At 53.3% G+C, this 13327-nt stretch overlaps 1 protein-coding gene across 1 annotated transcript in view; it reads right to left on the bottom strand.

Moving 5' to 3' along the window:
• The window catches only part of LOC147725837 (extracellular calcium-sensing receptor-like), a 651892-nt gene extending 639300 nt beyond the window's left edge, over positions 1-12592 (bottom strand). Inside the window, exon 1 of the mRNA XM_086963368.1 lies at positions 12363-12592. Within this exon, the coding sequence (XP_086819494.1) occupies positions 12363-12592 (230 nt within the window). The remainder of the gene's footprint in view (positions 1-12362) is intronic.
• Between the last annotated feature and the right edge of the window lie 735 nt (positions 12593-13327).

Genomic DNA, 13327 nt, shown 5'->3' with positions numbered 1-13327 from the left:
TACACAGTGACCTACGCTGCTTTACCTTACTCCATATTAATGAGGCCATGAAAAGCTCCACAGGGGGGCTCTGCGCGTCCGCGTAGAGATGATTGAGAGGCCTACGCCACCGAAGCATCATACACAGTGACATGCGCTGCTTTACCTTACTCCATATCTATGAGGCCATGAAAAGCTCCATAGGGGGGCTCTGCGCGTCTGCATGAGGATGATTGAGAGGCCTACGCCACCGGAGCATCATACACAGTGACCTGCGCTGCTTTACCTTACTCCATATCTATGAGGCCATGAAAAGCTCCACAGGGGGGCTCTGCGCGTCCGCGTAGAGATGATTGAGAGGCCTACGCCCCCGGAGAATCATACACAGTGACCTGCGCTGCTTTACCTTACTCCATATTTATGAGGCCATAAAAAGCTCCACAGGGGGGCTCTGCGCGTCCGCGTAGAGATGATTGAGAGGCCTACGCCACCGGAGCATCATACACAGTGAACTGCGCTGCTTTACCTTACTCCATATCTATGAGACCATGAAAAGCTCCATAGGGGGGCTCTGCGCGTCCGCGTAGAGATGATTGAGAGGCCTGCGCCACCGGAGCGTCATACACAGTGACCTGCGCTGCTTTACCTTACTCCATATTTATGAGGCCATAAAAAGCTCCACAGGGGGGCTCTGCGCGTCCGCGTAGAGATGATTGAGAGGCCTACGCCACCGGAGCATCATACACAGTGACCTGCGCTGCTTTACCTTACTCCATATTTATGAGGCCATAAAAAGCTCCACAGGGGGGCTCTGCGCGTCTGCGTAGAGATGATTGAGAGGCCTACGCCACCGGAGCATCATACACAGTGACATGCGCTGCTTTACCTTACTCCATATCTATGAGACCATGAAAAGCTCCATAGGGGGGCTCTGCGCGTCCGCGTAGAGATGATTGAGAGGCCTGCGCCACCGGAGCGTCATACACAGTGACCTGCGCTGCTTTACCTTACTCCATATTTATGAGGCCATAAAAAGCTCCACAGGGGGGCTCTGCGCGTCCGCGTAGAGATGATTGAGAGGCCTACGCCACCGGAGCATCATACACAGTGACCTGCGCTGCTTTACCTTACTCCATATCTATGAGGCCATGAAAAGCTCCATAGGGGGGCTCTGCGCGTCTGCATGAGGATGATTGAGAGGCCTGCGCCACCAGAGCGTCATTAATGAAGACACTTCGGTGGCGCAGCCTCTTGTAAATGAGGCCCATAATGTGCACGTTTGCATAGAGTAAGACGCCCAATGGCAATAGACTGGCATGTTTACTCGCCTCCAATAAAAGGCCTGTGTTGTGGGCAGCTTTATTTTACCACATAGATGCATCCATAGCACACATCACATCAGTATAATTCAATAATGTTGACAACTCAATAAACTGCTTTTAAACATATATTTACCTCCTTCTTTACCAGATTAAGGTGGTGCTGACTGAATAGAGGTCTGATGGGTATAACTTTATTTTCTGGGCTTGAGTCAGTTTTTCAAAGGTGTGAGGGTTGCTGCATCATGAAGGGGGTGGGAGTTTACTGACCCGGGGAGAGTTAGTTGTAGCCCACCATCCCCGACTCTTGTTCTTGTGCCCTGAGGCCCCCTAGTGGTGAAAAGTGGGGCTACCTGCGCTGCTTTACCTTACTCCATATCCATGAGGCCATGAAAAGCGCCACGGGGGGCTCTGTGCGTCCGCATGAGGATGATTGAGAGGCCTACGCCACCGGAGCATCATACACAGTGACCTGCGCTGCTTTACCTTACTCCATATCTATGACGCCATGAAAAGCTCCACAGGGGGCTCTGCGCGTCTGCGTAGAGATGATTGAGAGGCCTGCACCACCGGAGCATCATACACAGTGACCTGCGCTGCTTTACCTTACTCCATATCTATGAGGCCATGAAAAGCGCCACGGGGGGCTCTGTGCGTCCGCATGAGGATGATTGAGAGGCCTTCGCCACCGGAGCATCATACACAGCGACCTGCGCTGCTTTACCTTACTCCATATCTATGACGCCATGAAAAGCTCCACAGGGGGCTCTGCGCGTCTGCGTAGAGATGATTGAGAGGCCTGCACCACCGGAGCATCATACACAGTGACCTGCGCTGCTTTACCTTACTCCATATCTATGAGGCCATGAAATGCTCCACAGGGGGGATCTGCGCGTCCGCGTAGAGATGATTGAGAGGCCTACGCCACCGGAGCATCATACACAGTGACCTGCCCTGCTTTACCTTACTCCATATCTATGAGGCCATGAAAAGCTCCACAGGGGGGCTCTGCGCGTCCGCGTAGAGATGATTGAGAGGCCTACGCCACCGGAGCATCATACACAGTGACCTGCGCTGCTTTACCTTACTCCATATCTATGAGGCCATGAAAAGCTCCACAGGGGGGCTCTGTGTGTCCGCATGAAGATGATTGAGAGGCTACGCCACCGGAGCGTCATACACAGTGACCTGCGCTGCTTTACCTTACTCCATATCAATGAGGCCATGAAAAGCGCCACGGGGGGCTCTGTGCGTCCGCACGAGGATGATTGAGAGGCCTACGCCACCGGAGCATCATACACAGTGACCTGCGCTGCTTTACCTTACTCCATATCTATGACACCATGAAAAGCTCCACAGGGGGCTCTGCGCGTCTGCGTAGAGATGATTGAGAGGCCTGCGCCACCGGAGCATCATACACAGTGACCTGCGCTGCTTTACCTTAATCCATATCTATGATGCCATGAAAAGCTCCACAGGGGGGCTCTGCGTGTCCGCGTAGAGATGATTGAGAGGCCTACGCCACCGGAGCATCATACACAGTGACATGCGCTGCTTTACCTTACTCCTCATCTATGAGGCCATGAAAAGCTCCACAGGGGGGCTCTGTGCGTCTGCGTAGAGAGGATTGAGAGGCCTGCGCCGCCGGAGCGCCATACACAGTGACGTGCGCTGCTTTACCTTACTCCATATTTATGAGGCCATAAAAAGCTCCACAGGGGGGCTCTGCGCGTCCCCATGGAGATGATTGAGAGGCCTACGCCACCGGAGCATCATACACAGCGACCTGCTCTGCTTTACCTTACTCCATATCTATGAGGCCATGAAAAGCTCCATAGGGGGGCTCTGCGTGTCTGCGTACAGATGATTGAGAGGCCTGCGCCACCGGAGCGTCATACACAGTGACCTGCGCTGCTTTACCTTACTCTATATTAATGAGGCCATGAAAAGCTCCACAGGGGGGCTCTGCGCGTCCGCGTAGAGATGATTGAGAGGCCTACGCCACCGAAGCATCATACACAGTGACATGCGCTGCTTTACCTTACTCCATATCTATGAGGCCATGAAAAGCTCCATAGGGGGGCTCTGCGCGTCTGCGTAGATATGATTGAGAGGCCGACTCCACCAGAGCATCATACACAGTGACCTGCCCTGCTTTACCTTACTCCATATCTATGAGGCTATGAAAAGCTCCACAGGGGGGCTCTGCGCGTCCGCTTAGAGATGATTGAGAGGCCTGCACTACCGGAGCATCATACACAGTGACCTGCGCTGCTTTACCTTACTCCATATCTATGAGGCCATGAAAAGCTCCACAGGGGGGCTCTGCGCGTCCGCGTAGAGATGATTGAGAGGCCTGCGCCACCAGAGCATAATTCACAGTGACCTGCGCTGCTTTACCTTACTCCATATCTATGAGGCCATGAAAAGCTCCACAGGGGGGCTCTGCGCGTCCGCGTAGAGATGATTGAGAGGCCTACGCCACCGGAGCATCATACACAGTGACCTGCGCTGCTTTACCTTACTCCATATCTATGAGGCCATGAAAAGCTCCACAGGGGGGCTCTGCGCGTCCGCGTAGAGATGATTGAGAGGCCTGCGCCACCAGAGCATAATTCACAGTGACCTGCGCTGCTTTATCTTACTCCATATCTATGAGGCCATGAAAAGCTCCACAGGGGGGCTCTGTGTGTCCGCATGAAGATGATTGAGAGGCTACGCCACCGGAGCGTCATACACAGTGACCTGCGCTGCTTTACCTTACTCCATATCCATGAGGCCATGAAAAGCGCCACAGGGGCTCTGTGCGTCCGCATGAGGATGATTGAGAGGCCTACGCCACCGGAGCATCATACACAGTGACCTGCGCTGCTTTACCTTACTCCATATCTATGAGGACATGAAAAGCTCCACAGGGGGGCTCTGCGCATCCGCGTAGAGATGATTGAGAGGCCTATGCCACCGGAGCATCATACACAGTGGCCTGCGCTGCTTTACCTTACTCCATATCTATGAGGCCATGAAAACCTCCACAGGGGGGCTCTGTGTGTCCGCATGAAGATGATTGAGAGGCTACGCCACCGGAGCGTCATACACAGTGACCTGCGCTGCTTTACCTTACTCCATATCTATGACGCCATGAAAAGCTCCACAGGGGGGCTCTGCGTGTCCGCCTAGAGATGATTGAGAGGCCTACGCCACCGGAGCATCATACACAGTGACATGCGCTGCTTTGCCTTACTCCATATCTATGAGGCCATGAAAAGCTCCACAGGGGGGCTCTGCGCGTCTGCGTAGAGATGATTGAGAGGCCTGCGCCGCCGGAGCGTCATACACAGTGACCTGCGCTGCTTTACCTTACTCCATATTTATGAGGCCATAAAAAGCTCCACAGGGGGGCTCTGCGCGTCCCCATAGAGATGATTGAGAGGCCTACGCCACCGGAGCATCATACACAGCGACCTGCTCTGCTTTACCTTACTCCATATCTATGAGGCCATGAAAAGCTCCATAGGGGGGCTCTGAGCGTCTGCGTACAGATGATTGAGAGGCCTGCGCCACCGGAGCGTCATACACAGTGACCTGCGCTGCTTTATCTTACTCCATATTAATGAGGCCATGAAAAGCTCCACAGGGGGGCTCTGCTCGTCCGCGTAGAGATGATTGAGAGGCCTACGCCACCGAAGCATCATACACAGTGACATGCGCTGCTTTACCTTACTCCATATCTATGAGGCCATGAAAAGCTCCATAGGGGGGCTCTGCGCGTCCGCGTAGAGATGATTGAGAGGCCTACGCCACCGGAGCATCATACATAATGACCTGCGCTGCTTTACCTTACTCCATATCTATGACGCCATGAAAAGCTCCACAGGGGGCTCTGCGCATCTGCGTAGAGATGATTGAGAGGCCTACGCCACCGGAGCGTCATACACAGTGACCTGCGCTGCTTTACCTTACTCCATATCTATGAGGCCATGAAAAGCTCCACAGGGGGGCTCTGCGCGTCCGCGTAGAGATGATTGAGAGGCCTACGCCCCCGGAGCATCATACACAGTGACCTGCGCTGCTTTACCTTACTCCATGTCTATGAGGCCTCTGCGCGTCTGCATGAGGATGATTGAGAGGCCTACGCCACCAGAGCGTCATACACAGTGACCTGCGCTGCGTTACCTTACTCCTTGTCTATGAGGCCATGAAAAGCTCCACATGGGGGCTCTGCGCGTCTGCATGAGGATGATTGAGAGGCCTACGCCACCGGAGCATCATACACAGTGACCTGCGCTGCTTTACCTTACTCCATATCTATGAGGCCATGAAAAGCTCCACAGGGGGGCTCTGCACGTCTGCATGAGGATGATTGAGAGGCCTACACCACCGGAGCATCATACACAGTGACCTGCGCTGCTTTACCTTACTCCATATCTATGAGACCATGAAAACCTCCATAGGGGGGCTCAGCGCGTCCGCGTAGAGATGATTCAGAGGCCTGCGCCACCGGAGCATCATACACAGTGACCTGCGCTGCTTTACCTTACTCCATATTAATGAGGCCATGAAAAGCTCCACAGGGGGGCTCTGCGCGTCCGCGTAGAGATGATTGAGAGGCCTACGCCACCGGAGCATCATACACAGTGACATGCGCTGCTTTACCTTACTCCATATCTATGAGGCCATGAAAAGCTCCATAGGGGGGCTCTGCGCGTCTGCATGAGGATGATTGAGAGGCCTACGCCACCAGAGCGTCATACACAGTGACCTGCGCTGCGTTACCTTACTCCATGTCTATGAGGCCATGAAAAGCTCCACAGGGGGGCTCTGCGCGTCTGCATGAGGATGATTGAGAGGCCTGCGCCGCCGGAGCATCATACACAGTGACCTGCGCTGCTTTACCTTACTCCATATCTATGAGGCCATGAAAAGCTCCACAGGGGGGCTCTGCACGTCTGGATGAGGATGATTGAGAGGCCTACGCCACCGGAGCATCTTACACAGTGACCTGCGCTGCTTTACCTTACTCCATATCTATGAGACCATGAAAAGCTCCATAGGGGGGCTCTGCGCGTCCGCGTAGAGATGATTGAGAGGCCTACGCCACCGGAGCATCATACACAGTGACCTGCGCTGCTTTACCTTACTCCATATCTATGAGGCCATGAAAAGCTCCATAGGGGGGCTCTGCGCGTCTGCATGAGGATGATTGAGAGGCCGACGCCACCGGAGCATCATTAATGAAGACACTTCGATGGCGCAGCCTCTTGTAAATGAGGCCCATAATGTGTACGTTTGCATATAGTAAGACGCCCACAATGGCAATAGACTGGCATGTTTACTCGCCTCCAATAAAAGGCCTGTGTTGTGGGCAGCTTTATTTTACCACATAGATGCCTCCATAGCACACATCACATCAGTGTAATACAATAATGTTGACAACTCAATAAACTGCTTTTAAACATATATTTACCTCCTTCTTTACCAGATTAAGGTGGTGCTGACTGAATAGAGGTCTGATGGGTCTAACTATATTTTCTGGGCTTGAGTCAGTTTTTCAAAGGTGTGAGGGTTGCTGCATCATGAAGGGGGTGGGAGTTTACTGACCCGGGGAGAGTTAGTTGTAGCCCACCATTCCCGTCTTTTGTTCTTGTGCCCTGAGACCCCCTAGTGGTGAAAAGTGGGGCTACCTGCGCTGCTTTACCTTACTCCATATCCATGAGGCCATGAAAAGCGCCACGGGGGGCTCTGTGCGTACGCATGAGGATGATTGAGAGGCCTACGCCACCGGAGCATCATACATAATGACCTGCGCTGCTTTACCTTACTCCATATCTATGAGGCCATGAAAAGCTCCACAGGGGGGCTCTGCGCGTCCGCGTAGAGATGATTGAGAGGCCTGCGTTACCAGAGCATAATTCACAGTGACCTGCGCTGCTTTATCTTACTCCATATCTATGAGGCCATGAAAAGCTCCACAGGGGGGCTCTGTGTGTCCGCATGAAGATGATTGAGAGGCTACGCCACCGGAGCGTCATACACAGTGACCTGCGCTGCTTTACCTTACTCCATATCCATGAGGCCATGAAAAGCGCCACAGGGGCTCTGTGCGTCCGCATGAGGATGATTGAGAGGCCTACGCCCCCGGAGCGTCATACACAGTGACCTGCGCTGCTTTACCTTACTCCATATCTATGAGGACATGAAAAGCTCCACAGGGGGGCTCTGCGCATCCGCGTAGAGATGATTGAGAGGCCTACGCCACCGGAGCATCATACACAGTGGCCTGCGCTGCTTTACCTTACTCCATATCTATGAGGCCATGAAAACCTCCACAGGGGGGCTCTGTGTGTCCGCATGAAGATGATTGAGAGGCTACGCCACCGGAGCGTCATACACAGTGACCTGCGCTGCTTTACCTTACTCCATATCTATGACGCCATGAAAAGCTCCACAGGGGGGCTCTGCGTGTCCGCGTAGAGATGATTGAGAGGCCTACGCCACCGGAGCATCATACACAGTGACATGCGCTGCTTTACCTTACTCCATATCTATGAGGCCATGAAAAGCTCCACAGGGGGGCTCTGCGCGTCTGCGTAGAGATGATTGAGAGGCCTGCGCCGCCGGAGCGTCATACACAGTGACCTGCGCTGCTTTACCTTACTCCATATTTATGAGGCCATAAAAAGCTCCACAGGGGGGCTCTGCGCGTCCCCATAGAGATGATTGAGAGGCCTACGCCACCGGAGCATCATACACAGCGACCTGCTCTGCTTTATCTTACTCCATATCTATGAGGCCATGAAAAGCTCCATAGGGGGGCTCTGCGCGTCTGCGTACAGATGATTGAGAGGCCTGCGCCACCGGAGCGTCATACACAGTGACCTGCGCTGCTTTACCTTACTCCATATTAATGAGGCCATGAAAAGCTCCACAGGGGGGCTCTGCTCGTCCGCGTAGAGATGATTGAGAGGCCTACGCCACCGAAGCATCATACACAGTGACATGCGCTGCTTTACCTTACTCCATATCTATGAGGCCATGAAAAGCTCCATAGGGGGGCTCTGCGCGTCTGCATGAGGATGATTGAGAGGCCTACGCCACCGGAGCATCATACACAGTGACCTGCGCTGCTTTACCTTACTCCATATCTATGAGGCCATGAAAAGCTCCACAGGGGGGCTCTGCGCGTCTGCGTAGAGATGATTGAGAGGCCTGCGCCACCGGAGCCTCATACACAGTGACCTGCACTGCTTTACCTTACTCCATGTCTATGAGGCCTCTGCGCGTCTGCATGAGGATGATTGAGAGGCCTACGCCACCAGAGCGTCATACACAGTGACCTGCGCTGCGTTACCTTACTCCATGTCTATGAGGCCATGAAAAGCTCCACATGGGGGCTCTGCGCGTCTGCATGAGGATGATTGAGAGGCCTACACCACCGGAGCATCATACACAGTGACCTGCGCTGCTTTACCTTACTCCATATCTATGAGGCCATGAAAAGCTCCACAGGGGGGCTCTGCACGTCTGCATGAGGATGATTGAGAGGCCTACACCACCGGAGCATCATACACAGTGACCTGCGCTGCTTTACCTTACTCCATATCTATGAGACCATGAAAACCTCCATAGGGGGGCTAAGCGTCCGCGTAGAGATGATTCAGAGGCCTGCGCCACCGGAGCGTCATACACAGTGACCTGCGCTGCTTTACCTTACTCCATATTAATGAGGCCATGAAAAGCTCCACAGGGGGGCTCTGCGCGTCCGCGTAGAGATGATTGAGAGGCCTACGCCACCGGAGCATCATACACAGTGACATGCGCTGCTTTACCTTACTCCATATCTATGAGGCCATGAAAAGCTCCACAGGGGGGCTCTGCGCGTCTGCATGAGGATGATTGAGAGGCCTGCGCCGCCAGAGCATCATACACAGTGACCTGCGCTGCTTTACCTTACTCCATATCTATGAGGCCATGAAAAGCTCCACAGGGGGGCTCTGCACGTCTGGATGAGGATGATTGAGAGGCCTACGCCACCGGAGCATCTTACACAGTGACCTGCGCTGCTTTACCTTACTCCATATCTATGAGACCATGAAAAGCTCCATAGGGGGGCTCTGCGCGTCCGCGTAGAGATGATTGAGAGGCCTACGCCACCGGAGCATCATACATAATGACCTGCGCTGCTTTACCTTACTCCATATCTATGACGCCATGAAAAGCTCCACAGGGGGCTCTGCGCATCTGCGTAGAGATGATTGAGAGGCCTACGCCACCGGAGCGTCATACACAGTGACCTGCGCTGCTTTACCTTACTCCATATCTATGACGCCATGAAAAGCTCCACAGGGGGGCTCTGCGCGTCTGCGTAGAGATGATTGAGAGGCCTGCGCCACCGGAGCCTCATACACAGTGACCTGCACTGCTTTACCTTACTCCATATCTATGAGGCCATGAAAAGCTCCACATGGGGGATCTGCGCATCCGCGTAGAGATGATTGAGAGGCCTACGCCACCGGAGCATCATACACAGTGAACTGCGCTGCTTTACCTTACTCTATATCTATGAGGCCATGAAAAGCTCCACAGGGGGGCTCTGCGCGTCCGCGTAGAGATGATTGAGAGGCCTACGCCACCGGAGCATCATACACAGTGACCTGCGCTGCTTTACCTTACTCCATATCTATGAGGCCATGAAAAGCTCCACAGGGGGGCTCAACGCATCCGCGTAGAGATGATTGAGAGGCCTACGCCACCGGAGCATCATACACAGTGACCTGCGCTGCTTTACCTTACTCCATATCTATGAGGCCATGAAAAGCTCCACAGGGGGGCTCTGCGCGTCTGCATGAGGATGATTGAGAGGCCTACGCCACAAGAGCGTCATACACAGTGACCTGCGCTGCGTTACCTTACTCCGTGTCTATGAGGCCATGAAAAGCTCCACAGGGGTGCTCTGAACGTCTGCATGAGGATGATTGAGAGGCCTATGCCACCGGAGCATCATACACAGTGACCTGCGCTGCTTTACCTTACTCCATATCTATGAGGCCATGAAAAGCTCCACAGGGGGGCTCTGCGCGTCCGCGTAGAGATGATTGAGAGGCCTACGCCACCGGAGCATCATACACAGTGACCTGCGCTGCTTTACCTTACTCCATATCTATGAGGCCATGAAAAGCTCCACAGGGGGGCTCTGCGCGTCTGCATGAGGATGATTGAGAGGCCTGCGCCACCGGAGCATCATACACAGTGACCTGCGCTGCTTTACCTTACTCCATATCTATGAGGCCATGAAAAGCTCCACAGGGGGGCTCTGCGCATCCGCATGGAGATGATTGAGAGGCCTGCGCCACCGGAGCATCATACACAGTGACCTGCGCTGCTTTACCTTACTCCATATCTATGAGGCCATGAAAAGCTCCACAGGGGGGCTCTGCGCGTCTGCATGGAGATGATTGAGAGGCCGACGCCACCGGAGCGTCATTAATGAAGACTTTTCGGTGGCGCAGCCTCTTGTAAATGAGGCCCATAATGTGTACGTTTGCATATAGTAAGACGCCCACAATGGCAATAGACTGGCATGCTTACTCGCCTCCAATAAAAGCCCTGTGTTGTGGGCAGCATTATTTAACCACATAAATGCCTCCATAGCACACATCACATCAGTATAATACAATAATGTTGACAACTCAATAAACTGCTTTTAAACATATATTTACCTCCTTCTTTACCAGATTAAGGCGGTGCTGACTGAATAGAGGTCTGATGGGTCTAACTTTATTTTCTGGGCTTGAGTCAGTTTTTCAAAGGTGTGAGGGTTGCTGCATCATGAAGGGGGTGGGAGTTTACTGACCCGGGGAGAGTTAGTTGTAGCCCACCATCCCCGACTCTTGTTCTTGTGCCCTGAGGCCCCCTAGTGGTGAAAAGTGGAGCTACCTGCGCTGCTTTACCATGAGGCCATGAAAAGCGCCACGGGGGGCTCTGTGCGTCCGCATGAGGATGATTGAGAGGCCTACGCCACCGGAGCATCATACACAATGACCTGCGCTGCTTTACCTTACTCCATATCTATGACGCCATGAAAAGCTCCACAGGGGGCTCTGCGCATCTGCGTAGAGATGATTGAGAGGCCTGCGCCACCGGAGCATCATACACAGTGACCTGCGCTGCTTTACCTTACTCCATATCTATGAGGCCATGAAAAGCTCCACAGGGGGGCTCTGCGCGTCTGCATGGAGATGATTGAGAGGCCTGCGCCACTGGAGCATCATACACAGTGACCTGCGCTGCTTTACCTTACTCCATATCTATGAGGCCATGAAAAGCTCCATAGGGGGGCTCTGCGCGTCCGCGTAGAGATGATTGAGAGGCCTACGTCACCGGAGCATCATACACAGTGACTTGCGCTGCTTTGCCGTACTCCATATCTATGAGGCCATGAAAAGCTCCACAGGGGGGCTCTGCGCGTCTGCGTAGAGATGATTGAGAGGCCTACGCCACCGGAGCATCATACACAGTGACCTGCGCTGCTTTACCTTACTCCATATCTATGAGGCCATGAAAAGCTCCACAGGGGGGCTCTGCGCGTCTGCGTAGAGATGATTGAGAGGCCTGCGCCACCGGAGCATCATACACAGTGACCTGCGCTGCTTTACCTTACTCCATATCCATGAGGCCAAGAAAATCGCCACGGGGGGCTCTGTGCGTCCGCATGAGGATGATTGTTCTTGTGCCCTGAGGCCCCCTAGTGGTGAAAAGTGGGGCTACCTGCATCTCAGAAGGGTTTATTGACAGGTGGATAGAAGGGTTTAGGCTGCAGCAGTCAGGCTACTCTTGCATTTAGAGCATTAGTGTTTAAAGGGGCCCACGGTTTAATGCCTTCCATATAGGGACCTATAGGGACCCTATATGGACCGGGGTCGATCCACACGACTTGCTTTAAAAGTCTCAACACCTCTCAGAGCTCAGATCTGATATCTACGGGAAAGGCTGGGGGCCTTTTGAGGAATGTGTGTTTAATGCAGAAGACATGCTGGTTTTGATATAGTTAAACATATAATAACTTACAATCCGCAAGCCCATGAATTCAGCTCCAATGCTGCATTTACCGTGTACACATGTACTATCCCTCCGAGCATGAGGTCTCCCTCCTTGTAGTATCTCTGCTGGAAACTGCTCTCCAGGGCGCAGCCAGATGTTTGCGTCACAGCTTCACACAGTGAACTCTGCAGCACCAGTGACAGGAGCAGGAAACTCCGCCACAAAACACAGGAGCAGCTCATATCCGGGACTTGCATTGCTGCTGGTGGTGGAGGGCAGGGAGTGAATGACGTCACACAGAAGCAGACTGATGCATATGCAGTGTGACGTGGATCTGTGACCTCTGACGTGGATCTGTGACCTCTGACGTCGATCTGTGACCTCTGACGTGGATTTGTGACCTCTGATGTGGATCTGTGACCTCTGACGTCGATCTGTGACCTCTGACGTGGATCTGTGACCTCTGACGTCTTTTTCTGCTTCACCCTGTAAAGTGAAACACCAACTCCCTTCAATCAACAAAATACAGCGTCACTTAGAGATGGCTCCTACTCTCACACAGTGGTTCTGAAGGGTCAGAGTGCAGCTGTCTCTTTCTGACTTCACCCTTGCTGTACGCCTGATATTTAGAGCCTCGAGGCGCTAGAAGTATCACCTTTCCCCTGGACTCTGGGTCACAGTGCAGCTGTCTCTTTCTGACTTCACCCTTGCTGTACGCCTGATAGTTAGAGCCTCGAGGCGCTAGAAGTATAACCCTTCCCCTGGACTCTGGGTCACAGTGCAGCTGTCTCTTTCTCACTCACCCATGGTGTTTGCCTGTTAGTTAGAGCCTCATGGTTCTAGAAGTATAACCCTCCCTTGGACTCTGGGTCAGAGTGCAGCAGTCTATAACTGACTTCACACCAGCTGCACGTCTAATGAATAGAGCCTTTAGGCGCTAGAAGTACAACTCTTCCCCTGGACTCTGGGTCAGAGTGCAGCAGTCTATAACT

Source organism: Lissotriton vulgaris, chromosome 3_1 (assembly GCF_964263255.1).
Source record: "Lissotriton vulgaris chromosome 3_1, aLisVul1.2, whole genome shotgun sequence".
Lineage (NCBI taxonomy): Eukaryota > Metazoa > Chordata > Amphibia > Caudata > Salamandridae > Lissotriton > Lissotriton vulgaris.
Note: the sequence above shows the minus strand (reverse complement) of the source record. Positions and strands in the feature narration are given on the sequence as shown.